At 45.1% G+C, this 20,178-nt stretch overlaps 1 protein-coding gene across 1 annotated transcript in view; it reads left to right on the plus strand.

The window, feature by feature from the left end:
• LOC144821564 (dedicator of cytokinesis protein 2-like) overlaps positions 1-20,178 on the plus strand; it is a 3,201,295-nt gene that overhangs the window by 3,067,183 nt on the left and 113,934 nt on the right. Inside the window, exons 36-37 of the mRNA XM_078678750.1 lie at positions 3,507-3,663; positions 11,439-11,479. Coding sequence (XP_078534876.1) covers positions 3,507-3,663; positions 11,439-11,479 — 198 coding nt within the window. The remainder of the gene's footprint in view (positions 1-3,506; positions 3,664-11,438; positions 11,480-20,178) is intronic.

Raw genomic sequence — 20,178 nt, forward strand, 5'->3', positions numbered from 1 at the left:
GTCCTGAGGGTGATATGATCGACTTTGTTGTCCGAATCCTGCTGTCTAGCACTTATCCAAAGGCTTGAGTTGAGCTTGCCCCCTGTTGGAAGTCTCAAGGCCATCAAAGACTTCACCTGCAGAACCAGGGCTCCTCTGCTGAGACTTCTACTCTGCTAAGTGCTGCCAAATCCCTTTCCCGGGCCCTTGGAAGTGAGTTTCTGTGCTGAAAAAAAGAAACTAACACCTCATCTCCGAGAGTGACTTCAGAACCAGGGCTGCTGCTTGCATCGAAGCCAAGGTCCTCGCTCAACGCAATGGCCACGACTTGTAATTCAGTCCTCGACACTGTCGCAGCACCTCCAAAGCACCGCCACCGCATGAGTTCCGAGTACCGCATCACGGAAGTCCATGATACCCAACTCTGACTCTGCCGTGGTGTGACCTCAATGCCGCGTAGCTGATGGCTTGCAGCTTGACCCTCAACGAACATAGACACCACACCGCCATCAAAATTGATGCCTCGCTGCATCAACTCCCCTGCGCCTCGCATTGTCCCTGGACATCCGTGGCTCAACAACTCTGCACCGTCTCTGGAACCAATGCCTCACTTGGTTCAGTGAAATAATACAGGAGTGTGACCCATAAACCACGTTGGGATCTGGGTAGAAGGATAGAATAAACAAACAATATCGCAACTGGTGTTACTGTGGAGACAATTAAACATGTATGCAAAAAGCATTCCTTGAGCGGAAATAAGGAGACTCAATTCATTTTTAAATCGTGTTCTTGGCTCTTGGCATCGTATAATTAGAAAAAAGTAGAAAATACAGTTATAGCAGCACTGTACATAAATAAATAATAAAACAACCCGAATTGGACTTGGTGCTTGGTATGTGCAAGTGACACATAAAGTGGCGACGCAAGTGACAATTGTGGATAGTGTGAACGGCTCAAAGTGTGAGAGTGTAATATATTATTCGCGCGATTTAAAAACGAATTGAGTCTCCTTATTTCCGCTCAAGTAATGCTTTTTGCATACATGTTTAATTGTCTCACAGTAACACCAGTTGGGATATTGTTTGTTTATTCTATCACTTGGTTCAGTGACACCTCACTTCCTTTGTGCAATGCGCTGTCCCCGAGCACCAATGTGCCAATGACCTGCCTAGCAGTAAGCAACTGACGCCACACCTGCTTCCATGACGTCCTCACATCCCGCGGCACCACGCAACGTCTTTGAGTGTCAATGTCTCCAAGGTACTTTAGCCAGGTTCTGTACGTTTCTGTTGCAGACCCTCGCTCCAGCGCAGTCAGCCGAACTTGTGGATTCATCCCCGTCAAGCACATCGAGATAGCCCCCTCCGGAGATTTTGTTGTTTTAAGCGCTATAATCACATTTAATATTGGAAGATTCGTATCTTGACTTTTGTATGTGGGATTTGTGTCATTTTGGCCTTGTTTTACTCAGATGAATATTGACTATTTTCTAAAGTGGTGTGGAGTACTTTTGTGGTGTTTCGACCGTGTTACTGTGTGTGTTTGTGCATGCTTTACACATTGCCTCTTTAGTTTAGTCTGACTAAGCGTGGCTCAATGGTTACAGCGGCCGACCCTGATGCAGAGGTCTAGCCCGGGACCAGGGTTCAATTTCCCCGCTTCGGCGGGTCTTGGGCTCAAAATTCCACGGACCTGATAATTCTCGCCTCGGTGCCTATTCCAATCATGGAGTCCCACTCTGCAATTCTGGGCAATAGCTTGCTTAATCTCCACAATGGCCCCCACAACACTTAGAATGCCTGGCCTCCACCTTGGGGGTGCCCAGGAGTGGACACCTCACAGGGAAAGCCAGGATGGGTTCCACAGCGGTATTCGTACAAGCGCTTTGAGACCCTTGCGGGTGAGTAGTGCGCTATACAAGTATCAATTTACGTTTACATTTACATTTACTGCTCTGAGCCAAGCTACCAGAGGGTGAGCACAGGTACACTTACTGTCTACTACACTTACCCTTCCTAGAGTGTGGGTCTCCACTTGGACAGGGTGCAAACCACTGCCAACTAAGGACCCCATTTCTATAGCGAGTCGCTTTTTGTGATAATGGCTAATGAAGTTTGTACTCAGCTTATATGGCAGGTGTTGCCCTGATCCCGTGTCCTGGAACATTTACTGGGACAAATATATGACAACCAGCTGACTCCCTGGAAGGGATGTATGACGTCACAACGAATGCATTCACAACGCAACTTTTACAACGCAGATGCCATTACAACGCATGGCATTACAACGCAGGTGCTATTACAACGCAAGCCATTACAATGTAAGTATAGGAAAGTATTTAATTTTATAAATACATTTAAATTTTAATTTAATTAAAAAAAATTAATTACATTTTAATTATTATTATAAAATAAAAAATGTACTATTCTAACTCCAGGGGGGTGTAATAGTAGGGTAAGTGTTGGATAGTGTAGGCGTAAAATTTACTATTCTAACTCCAGGGGGTTGTAATAGTAGGGTAAGTGTTGGATAGTGTAGGGGTAAAATTTACTATTCTAACTCCAGGGGGTTGTAATAGTAGGGTAAGTGTTGGATAGTGTAGGGGTTAAAATTACTATTCTAACTCCAGGGGGTTGTAATAGTAGGGTAAGTGATGGATAGTGTAGGGGTTAAATTTACTATTCTAACTCCATGGGGGTGTAATAGTAGGGTAAGTGTTGAATAGTGTAGGGGTTACATTTACTATTCTAACTCCAGGGGGGTGTAATAGTAGGGTAAGTGTTGGATAGTGTGGGGGTTAAATTTACTATTCTAAATCCAACGGGGGTGTAATAGTAGGGTAAGTGTTGGATAGTGTAGGGGTTAAAAATAATATTCTAAAATAAATGTAATTAAAAAATAATTACTTAAATAAATTAAAATAATATTACAAAAATATAACTTAGTAATTAAAATGTTATAATTATATTAAAGAAATCAATTAATAAAACAAAAAAATTATATAAAATAAATTAATATTAACTAAATTAAATACTTACCTATACTTACGTTGTAATGGCATGCGTTGTAATAGCACCTGCGTTGTAATGCCATGCGTTGTAATGCCATGCGTTGTAATGGCATCTGCGTTGTAAAAGTTGCGTTGTGATGGTACTGCGTCGTAAAAGTTGCGTTGTGATGGTTGTTCCCCCCTGGAAGACCAGCAGGTGTCTATTGACAACAGGAAACCAACCCAGGACACAGTTGGTTATTGAAGGTCCATCATCCCCCAATACTCTGTTATTAAATGCTGCTCTTGATGATCAAAGTGTGAGCTTCCATTCATCTATCAGACCTTCATCCTACCCCTCGCACCGCCCATCCTTTGAGGATCCTCGCGTGCTGGTGGAGCGGCTGTTAATGAATCGTTCATTGAATACAGGCATTATAGGCATCATGTTAGCAGTTTATTGGTTGTGTTTTGTATAGTGTTATAATGCCACAGCTGTCTGATTGCTCACTCACATCACAATCTCATGTCCTTCCAGCCTCCTCAGCTGCTGTAAGAAGCATCCCCAGTTGGCCAAACCAGGAGAGAACTTTGTTGCCCTCGTGACTGGTCTGCTGGAAAGACTTCTGGACTACCGCGCCGTGATGAACGATGAGAACAAGGCCTACTGCATGAGCTGCACAGTCAACTTACTGGTGAGGGGCAGGGTGGGGTACCACTGAAGGAACTTCATGGTCAGTCATTGTTTGTGGCCTCAAACATTAACATTAGCGTCTAAAGAACAGAATCTGTAGTATTTTGTCTATGTCTATTGTCTTCCGTCTATGGCCTTAGAGCAGATCCAAGACCTTAATTTATTTTATTTTATCATATAGTAAATACTCTAAGACCATGGTGGGTCAATAATGAAGACAGATTAATGACAGCTCAAACACTAAGAACTGTAAACGTTTGAGTTTTTGTCTTGAGGAACAGGAAGTTACTTTTGTCCTTGAGTTTGTTAGGGATTGAGTTGTCCTACGTGTGCCAGAAAAAGAGATGGTTTAACCCACTAAATAGTTATTTGAAATTTGCCACAGGGATGGAAAGCCTTCACTGGTGTCCAGGTTGCAAATAGCCAGGTATTGCTTTGTCTACCTGAGCGGTACTAAACAGCAAACCTTGGTTTTCGATTCTGATGATGGGTATTCACCTGAGGGATTAAAATGTTTACCTATTACTTCAAGTCTACCTCCTCAGCTGGGGATGGTAAAGCTGTTTATGAAGGAGGCAGCTTCTAACAGTTTTCTCTATGATAGGAGCTCGCCGACCATACCATGGGTGAGATGGTCCACGCACGGCATAACTGTTCAGACAAGAAAAAAGCAACAGAGTGAATTAACCCTTCCATGCGTTCGTCGGCCAACGGCCGTCGTGAGCAGTACCTCCGTAGTCCTGCGCATGTCCGTTGGCTGACGCGGCCCCACCCACTCCGCTAAACCACCGCACAGCGGCGGAATTGCCGCCGCGGTTAAGTGATTAATATGTTGGTGAAAAGACTGAAGCAGTGTGCTACTCAGAAGACAATATCTGTCTTGCTAGAGGCAACAGATCTAACGTTAGAGAACTAAGAGCCAGATGTACAAAGCTTGTTTGCAGAATCGGGCCGTTTGCAAACGCAAAAAGGCATTTTCAAATGTACGAAGCCCAGATTGTGATTCGGTAACCTATTGCCGAATTGCACTTTGGGATTGCAAATCGGTATTTGGAAGGGGCGCGTTTAGGGCGTCACTACCAACTTATACTGATTTGCATTGGTATTTTCCAAAGTTTTGTGACCTAAATGCGGTTGTTCCATAAAGCACTAGGGGCAGAGAAATTCGCACAAACCGTCGGCTTTTACCTCCAACTCAAAGTTGGTGGTAAGCTATTTGTAAAAGGGAAGAGATTCCCGTGAGACCTTCTTCCCATTTGAGAATGAAACATTTTTTTTTTTTAAGAGCAGGCAATGGTTCCACGGACTCCTACCTACGCTTAAAAAATGAAACTGATAACTTTCATTTTTATTTTTGAAGCGCATCACATTTTCCTTTAAGGTAAATGGTGTGTATTTTTTTTTTTTTAAGATTGCTTTACTTAAAAGTAATCGCAGACATGATGGTCTGCTGACCCCAGCAGGCCACCATCCCTGTGATTTTTACGATTCCCTCTGGGTTGCACCCACAGATCTACCTCATTAATATTCATGAGGTCTATTTGCAAACCACTGGGAATCGCAAAAAAGTGTAAAACAAACTTGCATACACTAGTGTTTACGATAACCAAATAGCGAATCGCAAACATTTGCAATTTGGTAATCACAAACACTAAGGGCCAGATGTAGGTTGCACAATACCGGTCGGTAACGGCCGAAATTACCGAATTTCGGTCGTTACCGACCGGTATTTGGCATTTGGAATGTAGGTGGCATGATTGTAGGATTCGGTATTTAACGGTAAACAACCTTTACAACGCAACTTTTACATCGCAGAGCCTTTACAACGCAACCATTACAACGCAAACTATATCAACGCATTGCTCTGGGGGGTGCTCTAGGATAGGGAATATGTTAATTTACTATCCAATAACCTTCCCTAGTGTCCACGGGGACTGGAGTTGGAATAGGAAATTAAACTATTCACTATCCAGCACCCCAAAGCACTATGCGTTGTAATGGACTGCGTTGTAATACTTGCGTTGTAAAGGCATGCGATGTAAAAGCATGCGCTGTAATGTCATACATCCGGTATTTAACCGAATCGGTAACTTAAGGAATCAGTAAATTACCGAATTCTTAACATACCGCTTCGGTAAATTACCGAATCCGTAATGGAGAGAGCACTCAAGTGAGTGCATTCCTCAGTAAAGGATTTGTTATTTACCACCAACTACAAGTTGGTGGTAAATAACGAAAACCTTTGAAAAAGCAATTTTGTGCTTTTCCAACAGTGCGATGTGGCAGATACTCATGCCCTTACGGCATGTATGTGTGCCACATGTGCACCCATGCACTATTCAGGGGTGCAACAGGGTGTCAATGTGACACCCTGCCACCCTTGAATGTGTTCCCCCTTTTACCGAATCGGTATTTACAGATTCGGTAATTCCCATTCATTCCTATAGGCCTCCAGGCCCATAGGAATGAATGGGAATTACCGAATCGGTAAATACCGATTCTTAATTACCGAATCCTACCGATTCGGTAAAATTTACCGAATAATTAGCTATATCCCATTTATCGATTCTTAAATACCGAATCGGTAAAATTCTGTATTTAGGAATCGGTAAATGGGAATTACCTACATCTGGCCTTAAGCTTCGTACATCTGTCCTTTTGTTACTTTAGGATAAAACTTGTAATTATAGCAGAGTGGAACCAGCGAGGGTCATTATGAAATATAACCAGCAGACAACATTATTTAGAATAATAATAAATAACCGCTGCCTTAACTGATGAATGACAACGTTCTAAGGAGATGCACTGCCACATATCTGGAGAAGCAGAACCAAAAACCTTACATTTTATTGCACCCCAAAATGTACCTTAGAAGTTCCGCTCCATCACCCTTGATCTTGCGATAAGAGACACCCTTCACATCATCAGGACGAACATAAATGTAGCAGAATAATAAAATAAATAACTGGGTCCACTCAATACTGTGGGAACAGTTACATGGTTTTATTGCAAAAGCAAGCAGTACAGAATAATGCAAAAGATGCCTTAAAGACATCAAATGCAGAGACATAAACAGACATCAGAATTATTCTAAGTCCCAAATGAGCTGCAAAATCATGAAAGAAACGGGAGCATCTCTAATGGAAACAGAAAATCATCCGACTCTCTGTAAGAAATTGGGCAGAGTCTCAGGAGGAAAAATAAAAAGTCTTTAAGCTGTAACTGTCAGGATCAGAAAGGAAACTGAGAGCATCTCTAGTAGAAAAGGGAAAGTCTCTGGGTCAGCCCCAAAGCCAAGGGGGGTTATACACATTTGAATGGAAAGGTAATAAGCAAAGACTGCACGTTCAGCATGGCACGGCTAGTGATGGCGAGAATTGGACAAATGAGAAGGTAAAGTGTCCAGGTAATTTTAAAAACACTAACCCGGCTTCAAGGCGCCCCAGCAGCGCCCGCTCTTGCTGTCCCGAGATGCACAACACAGTATGAAATGTTTGTCAAACAAAACCATATACCGGTGTATTCCACCAGACCTCATCACAACTGCGGTGGGAATGTCTTGGGGGTGCACATTTAACACATGGAGAAAGTTTCTTTCACAATCCATGCGCTCTGAGGAAAATAACCAATCCCGTCGCAGTGTCCTGAAGGCTGTGGGGAGGGAGGCAGGCAGGGGAAGTTAATTGCGAGGGAGAGAGCGCGAGTAAGATGAACAGAACAGCAGAAGATTGATAAACACACTTCTAAATGTCTCATTAAAGTCGATTTGAGTACAATTCTACTGTTTCAGCATTTGCAACTAGAATTCATCATAACAAAAATAGTATTCAAAATTATTTGTCACCCAAACTTGTGCATTAAAACAACTTCTACAAATCCGTCTATCACATACTGAACATGATTGACAACAGGTGAGCAGAACACACACAGTGTTCATCAAGGATCCTGTAAAAAACTGGGGATGTCATGTATGTGACCAGTGCAACCCATGTGTTTCCGGTCTTAATAAGATGAGGCAAATCAGACCAAGCGATGGAAAACTATTGGATGGATGGATGGGTGGGTGGGTGGATGGATGGATGGGTGGATGGGTGGATGGATGGATGGATAGATGCATGCATGGATGGGTGGAGTGGGTGGGTGGGTGCATGGATGGATGGATGGGTGGATGGATGCATGCATGGATGGGTGGAGTGGGTTGGTGGGTGGATGGATGGGTGGATGGATCGGTGAAGTGGGTGGGTGCATGGATGGATGGGTGGATGGATGGGTGAATGGGTGGATGGATGGATGGATGGGTGGATGGGTGGATGGATCAGTGGGTGGGTTGGTGGGTGGATGGATGGGTGGATGGATGGGTGGAGTGGGTGGGTGGGTGGGTTGGTGGATGGATAGATAGATGGGTGGATGGATGGATTGATGCATGCATGGATGGGTGGGTGGGTGGGTGCATGGATGGACGGATGAATGGATGGATGGATGGATGCATGCATCGATGGGTGGAGTGGGTAGGCGGGTGAATGGATGGATGGGTGGATTGATAGTTGGATGAATAAGAACTTCCAATGCCATACATTTCAGGGAGTTTATGAGCATCCCCACTTTTTTTATAACACTCAGTTTGTACACTTACGTTTAGTGCTACGTGATACTACGTCAATTTAGCTTTATTCGATTTTGTCGTGCAAATCATAAAAGTGTACAATTTTAAAAACATACATTTAAAACAACCATAACAAGGGCCGCAAAATATTGACGAAGTTAAAAGTGAAATTTAAAAGATCGTTCAAAGAGAGAGGATCTCGGCCCTAAAGTGTACATACTTCATTCATAATGAAAACAACTTTACACAATATTTAGGTAAATTATATATTCTAGCAATCCTGCCTTTAAATAGAATTCACCCTCCCCATAGGCTACTAATAAGAGCCACTGTAGCGTTGATTGTTATACAGCGTATTGAGACGGTTAGGTGCAGGGAGGTTGCTATTGATCGTTCTCCAAACAGATTTACCAATAGCATGGGTGTAGCCTGCCCCTAGTCTAACAGCCTGATTCATGTAGCCAATAGCGCTCGCAAAAGGGCCAGATTCTGAGAATCTGGCCCTTTGCGAGTGCGATTTTTGCATTTGGTATTCATGATCCCAAATGCAAAAAACGCCATTTAAGAAGTCGCAAATATGCGAGGAATAGCATTTAAGGAATCTCTAATAGAGATTCCTCAAATGCTATTCATGACACAATGAAAAATAGCGATTTTGCACTTTTGGGGCCGCTATTTACCGAGAGGTCAGACCTGTCGGTAAATAGCAAAAACTCTGAAAAATGCTTTTAAAAGCATTTTTCTAAGTTGCATGTTGCACACACACATGTCCTTTGGACATGTGTGTGCGCAACACCTGTTCAAATGTGCATTTTAGGGGTGCTACAGGGCGTCCTTTGGACACCCCTGGCACCCTTAAAATCGCTATCTTATTTGCGAGTAGCAAATTGCTACTCCCAAATAAGGGATACTCCCCATTCATTCCTATGGGCCTCTTGGCCCATAGGAATGAATGGGGAGTTTTTGCGAGTAGCAAATTGCTACTCGCAAATAAAGAACATGTAGGAATCGCTATTTAATTAGCAATTCCTACATGAATGCCGTTTTGCGTGTCCTCAATAGCGAATCGCTATGATTCGCTATTAGGGACACGCAAAACGGCCCGTACATGAATCAGGCTGTAAGTGAGGGGTGATGAGGGTAAAAGTCATAAAGGACCCCAGTATATATCGGGCCAACTTCTTCTTGCCGGTACCAGGATTGGAGGAACGGAACGATGTTTCTGTTGTAGAATTTCACTAAGACCAGATCCCCGGCGATATCCTTTCGCAGGGGACCTAGCCAGCCCACCCTTCTAACAGATAGTATTCTGCCATTAAGGTCAGCAGGCAGGGGTCTATTCCTAGATAGCCAGTGAATAACTTTGTTTGTAGCTCATGTTGGGTTTCAGTTTCCCCCTGTATGATTGGTGGCACTCCTGATAGAACATAAACAAAGGGAGCAGCCTCTGGTGGTAAGTTAATATGAGGTGCTTTATTTGACCCGGAGCTGGCGATGTTGCGCTGTGGAGATACACGGTTTGGCGGGGGTTGAGGGACCTTTGGGTCTAGTATATTAGGAGCTGGAGCCTGAGTCTGAGCATTGGTGCTTAGTGCAGTTGGTTTAGGGGTTCCAGAAACAGCAGATGGAGGGGATTGTCTGGTATATACCAGATTTTTTGTAGGAGCCAGGTTTATGTTGATTGTGGTCTCTAATTCCGTGAGTCTATCCCCCAGAAGATCTATTTTTGCCATCAATGGTAAAATGGCGGAGTTAATTAGCCGTTCAAAGAGGGTCAGTAAGGTCGTCTGTGAGGGCGGTGCTGAAAGATCTAACCCTCCCACAGTTTCACCCGGATCTGGAGTTAGAGGAGAAGTAATAGCAGACAACAAGGAATTTGAAGACAATTTGGGATGTTTGGGTTGATAGCCATTTTGTTTGTCTGTTTCGCACTTCCTTTTACCAGGTGGAGGCCGTGCTGTTACTGTGCTTTGGGTGTCTGCTGGGTTATTTTGGGGTCGTTCGCGCGGACTGTTATTAGAGTTTTGTGAACCAATTGGGGCGCTAATGTATTCAGGGCTGCTTGCAGCTATAGTGTACTTAGTTCCACACAATCTGTTTAGTTCCTCTAGCCCTGTTAGGCTATTCCCATAGTCAAAGAGAGATACGGGAGAATGATTTGTAGTTATGCACTCGGATGGATGTGTAGGTTCATTTACCCCTGGTTTTAAGGGAGATTGCTGAGTGGGCGTATTTCCTTGTAAGTCTTGTGTCCCTTTTGGCGAGCCCCTATGTGGGATAGCTTTTTTAGTTACCCACTTTCGCGTCATCGCGATTACAGGAGAATGATCAATCAGTTAGTAGGATTGTTCAAATGGATGACAAAAAGTACCTTGATAGTCAGTCAATTAGTAGGTAGGAGTTTTTACCCTTTTCCTGATGGAGCCAAGGGGAGTGGCCCGTCCCGTCCTTCCCGGTCCTGAGAGGGCCACAGAGGGCCCGCCCTTTGCCCGGGCTTAGCCCCGGGTGCTCCCGCGCGCGACTCGCGGGGCGAGAGGTGCTTCTTCCAGTTCAAGCGCCTCCGGGCGCGTCAATTTCCTCCCGTTGGCAGGCGGGCAGCTGGGAAATGTAGTTTTTGCCGGGGCGTCGCGATAGACAGCGCGGCCCGGCAAACAGAGTCCCGTGTCCGTGTGTGCCCAGGTGCAGGGTGCAGGGTTAAGGCCGTTGCCCTCACGGCGCTGATAAGGTCGTGATACTAGTGGAAGTGCTCACATTGGAAGTGGGAAAACCCCAGGTAACCGCACATTTAGGAAAAAAGAAAAATAACTAAAGGCAGTGAAGGCCTACCCATGATGAAAATCCATGGATTTTAGGAATTTATGGTCATAGTCTAGAGATTATCTGTAAATCCCAAATCAAGATCCTGCGTGTAAGCACACACACTGTGGCGTCACTGTGGTTGTGTGGTCAGACCGCGGGTGGCCGGACTGCAGTGGCCACAGTACCATGACCCACAGTGAAGTGACTGAGTGCCCGAGGCGAGCTGTCCGATCAGATGACCCCTCTAGTGAAATATTTCTAATTTAGAGGTGCCACAAAACTCAAATGCACACCAAATTTTCTTACATGGCCTTCTAGATCTGCCACACTGCTCTCTTAGTTTTGTAAACCAGTGTTTTCATTTTTCTCCACAGAACTTCTACAAGGAGATTGACCGTCAAGCCATGTACATCAGGTGAGATAATGTCTCCTCGTGGTCTGTGACCCTTCGACGTCATCACCTTTCAGCTGGTAGCCTCCAGTCTGCATGTCCTTCCCTATCAAACATCAGGTGCAGAAAACTGGCCATGGGCTGGTTGTTAAAAAAAAGATTTACAGGCAACAGGTTTCAGGAAGGATGGGATTTTTCAAAACAATATTTGACATAAGTTTTTATAGCGTCACTTCACCAGTTGGTATGAGAGCACTGTACCTGTAACATTACTTCTAAATGATAAGAAAACACAGGCAAAAAGGAAGACTGGAGACGTCTGATCTCCCAGAGTGTGACATTAGAGCACAGACCCTCCTCAGGGACAGTCTCCTATGCCAGAATACAGAAGTTTGTGACGAGTACCCCAAGAGTGCTTACATTCTGTTTACGGATTGCGGCATGGGGAATAACATGAGCACAATGTGTTAGCCCCTGTGTTCTCTGCTCTAGTATTGCAAGTTTGGGTTTTGCACTTTGCCTCCTGAATATGTCTGTCCATCAGTTGGGCCCCTGAATATTTCTGTCCATCAGTTGGGCCCCTGAATATTTCTGTCCTTCAGTTGTACCCCTGAATATGCATGGCCATCAGTTGGACCCCTGAATATGTCTGTCCCATGAACCGACCAACCCAATCACAAAGAAATTCAGGAGTTTTCAAAAAATCGAAATGACCTAAACATTCAGGCTATCCTAACCTCCTAAAATGCGACGCTTTCAAGGTTTTCCACAAATATTCACCCCACACTCTCCACTTCCCAAAAAGGGAAAATTAATTTCCACAATCTTACATAGTCAGTCTTTGAAGGAGTTTCAGCACAGAGTTGAAAGGCTGAATGATCATTCCTATGATGGATTGTTAGATCTTGGCCTGCTGCGCTTGCGCAGTCTCGCTGGCGAGATCTTACGTTTTCCAGAATGGAGCTTGAACCCGCCCCTCTTCTCCATTGGCTGGCTTCCTAAATGCTGGCCAGCCATTGGAGAAGATGGGCGTCTTTCCATTTAAGCAGCCCCGTCTTTTTGGGATTGAGGGGTGTGTTTTTTAGTTTCTTTCTCTCCTTTTCCCATTGGCTGGAATTTTGTATTCCAGCCAATGGGAAGAGGAGAGAAAGAAAAACACGCCCCCAGTCCGAAAATGACTGGGCGTTTCTCCAAGGCATTTCTGCTTGACCTCGGAGAAACATGGTGGTGTGGAGCGGTCCTCTCTTGTTCATGTCATGAGACTATGAGGGATAATGTCCTACATTGAAAGCAGTTACATCCCTTAGATTTATGTGGGGGGGTTGCTGTATGTGGGGAGGTGCTCCCTAGCAGAGAGTCATAGTTGTAATCTCAAGCTTCTGTCCCCAACAGTAACACTTCTCAGCAGTAATCTGCAGTGCACCAGTATCTTGGAAAGCCGCCCTTACACACAATTAATGGAATAAGGGCCAGATGAATGACCAAGAAAATTGCGCATCGCAAATTGTGACTCTTTTGCGAGTCACTATTAGCCGAGGTACAATTTCCGATGTACAACAGTGTATTTCACAATGTTTGGACTTCCCAATGGGGTCGCACATTGCGAGGCTCATGAATAATAATGAGCCTCTCCCAATTCACAAGCTCATTGGGAATGACAGCCCTCCGAGGGATAGTGACCTGCTGGGCTCCGCAGACCACTATGTCTGGGACTGCTTTTGAATAAAGCAGCTTTTTTTTTTTTAAACGCACCCCGTTTTCCTTAAAGGAAAACGGGATGCATTTAAAAAAGAAATATGAAACTTTTCAGTTATATTTTTTTAAGGGCAGGCAGTGGTCTCTGGGACCACTGCCTAGTCCTAATAAATATTTTCCCACATTCCCTTTCCCTTTACGAGTGGTTTACCACCTACTTGAAGTAGGTGGTAAACTGCGAGTGTTTTGCAGCCGCAAATGAGATCGCAAAATAGTAGTACATATCATGTTGACTCGCTATTAGGAAGCCTCGCAAATGCTATTTTACGAGTAAGGGACTCACAAAATAGCATTTGTACATGCTATTACCCTTTTTTGCAGCCGCAAACGGATGTCCTCCCGTTTGCGACCGCAATAAAAAGGGTCGTACATCTGGCCCTCATACATTAAATTAGGCTTCCTAAGTCGGATCTATTGTTGGAGCCCGGGAGGGTTTTTCTTGGGATGCAGTTGGAAATCCTACAGGGAGAGAGACAGATGGAGAAGGGACGTGTGCATGTGTCTGTTTATCCATGTCATATTATGTGAATTTATAGAGTACGGCTGATCCCCCGTGAGGGTATCCAGGCTTTGAGGTTCAAGAATTCCACTGAATCCTTGGTCATTCGCAGTAGCTTCCAGTTGTCCACATACAAGATAATAATATGTAAGGTACAAGATGCCATGGATACTTTTGAAAGAGTATGGCCTCCACTGCTAGCAAGCAGATGACACTCCAGCAATGACACTCGAATATAAAAGTGAATATGACCTCAAAAACTCACTTGTAATCCTGTCCTTCTGACCGTACGACACACGAAGAGCATAATGTTTTCGTATATATTCATCTGCAAGAGAAATATCATATCTAAAAATAGCAATGGCCCCATTCCTTGTTTATCCTGTTTACACAGACCAACCTATTCTATCAACACACTGCTGAGTGCCTGTTTGCATTCCTGTTGTAAGACCACCAAAACCAATAAAGCCACAAATTTGTTAGGATAAAAGACAGTTTCAATAATTTAAAGCTGGACACAGAGCAGATAGGTTTGACTTACTAAAAGCTGCACAACAATTTTAGAAACATCGAGCGAAATGTAATGAGTAGAATGACACCAAAATGAGAAAAATACAAGAAGGGGAACCAGAGATATCAATTTTTAAAGATCGAAGGTAAACACCATCAAGAGAAGGTAAAGCACAAGTCAGTGGTCACTGTTTAAGGTTTACTGGGACAAAGGCACAATTTCAGGTCTGATTCAATGGGGTGCGGGTTGGTTGCACTAAAAAGGTTGGCCCCAGTTTTACCTCCTGATTTAGTCTGTGAAGTGGAGTAAACATCTGCAAGCAGGGTAGGGTTGCAGGCTATATTTACTCAAGTCGTCTCGAAGCCAGGGGTAACTGGAAGAGGATCCTGCTAAAATTGTTGCTTTTGGCGAAAAGACCTCCAAGTGCCAGATTTTCAATTCGCATCAGGGGATACCTTACGCACCTTTGCCCGGACACGATTTCTACCTTTGGACTTAGGGGCAGATTTACAAGCCCCCTCCGTCACTTTTGTGATGCAGCGTCGGCTTAAAAGTTGCGGCCCATTTACAACGTGATGCATCTAGGGAGATGCGTCACGTTGTAAAGCCATGTGTGACATTATACCTGCGTCAAGTATAATGTATGCAGGGTAGGCGTTCACACGCAAGAAAGCCTCGTAAAAGTAATGCAGTGAAATGTACATGATTTTACGGCGTGACATTTAGGACACCATTGCATCAAAACCTTACGCCTGCTTGAAGCAGGCGTAAGGAGTGACGCAGTGTATTGGGAATAGGCTGCAACATGCACTGTTGGAGTTGCGTCGTGCTTGCGACGCGACTCCAGCAATGCGTGATTTTTCCGTCAACAGATACATCAGAATTTCTGGCGCATCTGTCAATCCTTGCGCCATGGTGCGCCGTATTGTAAATATGAAACATCCAAGGTGACGCAAGGGTTGTGCATAGTGGCGCAGGGAAAGGAACCCATCTCTACCGATGCGTCACTTTCTTGTAAATCTGCCCCTTAGTGTTTTTAATAGAGCTCAGAATTCTCCAGTCTGACAAGCCTGAAGCTGTATCTGACTAAGTTGTCTCAAAATTGTTCACCTTTGCCACGTGGGTCCACTGATGCCCTGGAGGTCTTGGAAGTCCAAAAACTTTCTAAGTCCCAACATTTCTGAGTTCCTGGAGCAGCTCCTCTTGGTCACTTTTAAGGCATCCAGGACCTCAGCACCTAGGGGCCAAGACTCACTCCAGCAGAGGCCACCAGCAGGGTCCGCTTCAGTTCCCTTCTAGTAAGCTGGGCGCTTTAGGAAAAAGGCCTCTTGCAGTTTGTTGAGTCCCTGCAACCACACATGAGATCAGCCAGAAGAACCTTGCAGTCCTCCTCTTAGACTTGTACTTGTGGCTACAAGTGGGAGCAGGTCACATTCTTACTGTCTCTACTTAGCGGATCCAGTTCTTTTTGTTCTTTCATAGGTCCAGAGAATGTTCTGCTGAGCTCTGGATCAGGTGCCACTTTTATAGAATTGTGGTGGGGTGACTCCTGGATACTCCCTAACTATTGCAGACAAACTTCCTAGGGGAAACCCTTCCTACTTTAGCAGAACATCCTGATTGCCTTGATGCAAACTGTGTCACATTGGCCTGTACTAATGGAAACTCATGATGGCACAGGCTTTCTGCTCCTTAAAGGAGGCTGTGGGCCTGCCAGGGGTGTGTTTAGGTAAACGTGTAGTCCAGTCCTTTTCAGCTACACTAACTTGGTTCTGGGAGCAGTCACCTCCCATTGGGTTGGTGCCCAACTGACTACAAAGGGCCTAAAGAACAAAGCCTTTCCCTTCCTTCGGTTTCCCTTTACACTTAACTAGAAATGGGCAGGCCTCACACAGGTCCCTTTCAAGTTAACAAAGTTCCTGGTCCCTCACCAGTTGTCCTACCTGAGGTGATATCTGTCATCTACCTCATTCCCACGTATTCCTGAGAAAAAGGCCTCTGGAGGCAGTTTTCTTACCTCCATAAAGTGAAGCACTGGCCAGGCCATCTGCCAGCAGGTTTATCCAAATTAGCCCATTAGAGGCTCAGGCAGGTAAAATGTCACTTTCTAAAAAGTAATTTTTCCTAAATAGTTATTAAAAATTGACCTCACCTCTGAATTGGATTTTTAATAAACATTAAAAATTGTATTTGAATGATTCCCGGAATCTATACACATTGTGAAGGCTGCCAACACCTCAAGTCAATGCTACTGTAATCTGTGTGTTAGAGGGCTGTTGGTCACAAATTAAACAAAGAACTGTATGTGATTCTAAACAGGTATTTAGGAAAGCAGATCTGCTTTGTGGACTGAGAAGGCAGAAGTAAGAAGCATTGAAGCAGAGCAGACCACTAAGCTGTTGAAGCTGGGTTGGTTCTGGCCTTTGGAAAGATTCTTTGTTGGAACTTGGAGGTGACAAAGCCGGCTTCTGCTCCATGTGAGATGGTACCCTGAGGGAGAAATCTCCCAGGGAAGAATGAGGATTCCGGGGAGCTCTCAGCCCCAAGAACTGAACTTGCACCTTGAATGGTGGCTTAAGATATGACTTCACACTTAAAAAACATGGAAAAGCAGGCCCCGCCCACAGAGAAGGACCAACGGCTCCGCCTGCCGGGAAGACGCAAGCTAGGACACTGCGAAAGCAAGTCTGTGACATTTCAAAGCTGTGAACTGTGCACTCCTGCCCACGATGAGGGACTCTGCCCCAGCCCCTCTGGCCTCACTGAAGGCAAGAGGCAGCCTGGAGCAGGCAGTGCTGCTGGACTTCTGGAGAGGGAGGAAGCCTGCGGGGGGCAGTGGGGGGTGATGTGCAGAGACTTTAACTGGCTGCCCATGCTGTATTCAGTTTGAATTGCAGACAGGATATGTTTTGTCTTTTTCATCTAATTTTTAATCATTTAATCCTTTTCATTTTGCTACATTGGTTTGGGAACTTTCCTGAGAGGTTTCTTGCTTCGAGTGCGCCTCCGGTGCTGTTGGCATTCTTAGCACGTCTGTCTGTCCTGAAGAAGGCCTGCGGCTCGTGCCGGTGCCACCTGGAGCCGGGCACGGTTCACTCTGAGGCTGAGCTCGTCTGGTTGAGAGCTGGTTCCTTCTGGTGATGAGAGAGAGGCCCAGCTTTCTGCACCCACCTTCCCAGACACAACCAGTGACCCGTGGGAATCTCACACACGTGCGGGTTTTGCCTTTGTGCAACATTCCGTCCATCATCTTGTGTGTTTTCCAATGCTTGTCTGCCAGGTTTAGAGAGTTGTACTTTTCTTCGGAATTTGTTTTGTATACATCTGGGTTTCATATATCCCACCCTCCCAGCAGCTTAAGGAGGGTGTATCAGCGCCTCGATACCCTCACAGAAGACAAGCAGCGCTCGACAGATTGATTGGCAGGGGCCCCCGCGTGTCTTTCTATCGAAAGTGGGCGTGTTGCGTCTGTCAGTTTTGCAGCTTAGAATGAACTCCATCTGCTGCCAGGGCTCTCTGTGTGACCCTCGGCAGGCTGTTCTCGACGTTTATTTCAGTGAATATACAAACCATCGAAACAGCACGGAAAGATCACAGCATCCTTACAATTTCACATTTGTGCGCACTCACATTTGACAATCGTAGAACGGTCCAATTAACATAAATCCAGTTTGAGTGATCGAATATATGAGATAGTTCATCACATAAGATGGTACAACATTGTCATAGCCTAAAGAGCCTGGGGAGAGATAATAAACATTGGCAAGCATTGTACAGACATGTCATCACCCGTCACCAGTGGAAACCAGTGCAACCTCTTGAGAATGCCATCTCACCTCTGGAGATAGGATGGGCTTTACTAAACTGACCCTTGATATTATCACTGCCCAAAAACACCCTCCCTACCACAGAACCAATGACCGGTGGCTAGAGCGATAAAAGATTAAAAACAAGCATTGGCGAAGCCTATGCGTCTCACCTATGCAAGATCTATTGGCTTCATGAATGTTTTATAGCCATGCTCTCTTGGACTGAGGTACATCAGCAGAGCTGTGCTGAGGCCTGGCAGTAGGACAGCAGGAGTCAGGGCTTTACTGGACTGAGGTACATCAGCTTGGAGGTCAATCAATCAGTATAGAAAGACATGGTGGTGGATCATACACCAGAGATAGACACGGTGGTGGATCACTCACCAAAGATAGACACGGCAGTGGATCATTCACCAGAGATAGACACGGTGGTGGATCACTCACCAAAGATAGACACAGTGGTTGATCATTCACCAGAGATAGACACGGTGGTGGATCATTCACCAGAGATAGACACAGTGGTGGATCATTCACCAGAGATAGACACGGTGATGGATCATTCACCAGAGATAGACACGGTGGTGGATCATTCACCAGAGATAGACACGGTGATGGATCATACACCAGAGATAGACACAGTGGTGGATCATTCACCAGAGATAGACACAGTGGTGGATCATTCACCAGAGATAGACACGGTGGTGGATCATTCACCAGAGATAGACACGGTGATGGATCATTCACCAGAGAAAAGACACACAGTGGTGGATCATTCACCAGAGATAGACACGGTGGTGGATCATTCACCAGAGATAGACATGGTGATGGATCATACACCAGAGATAGACACAGTGGTGGATCATTCACCAGAGATAGACACGGTGGTGGATCATTCACCAGAGATAGACACGGTGGTGGATCATACACCAGAGATAGACATGGTGGTGGATCACTCACCAAAGATAGACACGGCGGTGGATCATTCACCAGAGATAGACACGGTGGTGGATCACTCACCAAAGATAGACACAGTGGTTGATCATTCACCAGAGATAGACACGGTGGTGGATCATTCACCAGAGATAGACACATTGGTGGATCATTCACCAGAGATAGACACAGTGGTGGATCATTCACCAGAGATAGACACGGTGGTGGATCATTCACCAGAGATAGACACAGTGGTGGATCATTCACCAGAGATAGACACATTGGTGGATCATTCACCAGAGATAGACACAGTGGTGGATCATTCACCAGAGATAGACACATTGGTGGATCATTCACCAGAGATAGACACAGTGGTGGATCATTCACCAGAGATAGACACATTGGTGGATCACTCACCAAAGATAGACACAGTGGTTGATCATTCACCAGAGATAGACACGGTGGTGGATCATTCACCAGAGATAGACACAGTGGTGGATCATTCACCAGAGATAGACACATTGGTGGATCATTCACCAGAGATAGACACAGTGGTGGATCATTCACCAGAGATAGACACGGTGGTGGATCATTCACCAGAGATAGACACGGTGGTGGATCATTCACCAGGGATAGACACGGTGGTGGATCATTCACCAGAGATAGACACGGTGGTGTATTATTCAGCAGAGATAGACACAGTAGTGTATCATTCACCAGAGATAGACACAGTAGTGGATCACTCACCAAAGATAGACACGGCGGTGGATCATTCACTAGAGATAGACACGGTGGTGGATCACTCACCAAAGATAGACACGGCGGTGGATCATTCACCAGAGATAGACACGGTGGTGGATCATTCACCAGAGATAGACACATTGGTGGATCATTCACCAGAGATAGACACAGTGGTGGATCATTCACCAGAGATAGACACATTGGTGGATCATTCACCAGAGATAGACACAGTGGTGGATCATTCACCAGAGATAGACACATTGGTGGATCACTCACCAAAGATAGACACAGTGGTTGATCATTCACCAGAGATAGACACGGTGGTGGATCATTCACCAGAGATAGACACAGTGGTGGATCATTCACCAGAGATAGACACATTGGTGGATCACTCACCAAAGATAGACACGGCGGTGGATCATTCACCAGAGATAGACACGGTGGTGGATCACTCACCAAAGATAGACACAGTGGTTGA

Source organism: Lissotriton helveticus, chromosome 2_2 (genome assembly GCF_964261635.1).
Source record: "Lissotriton helveticus chromosome 2_2, aLisHel1.1, whole genome shotgun sequence".
In the NCBI taxonomy this organism is placed as follows: Eukaryota; Metazoa; Chordata; class Amphibia; order Caudata; family Salamandridae; genus Lissotriton; species Lissotriton helveticus.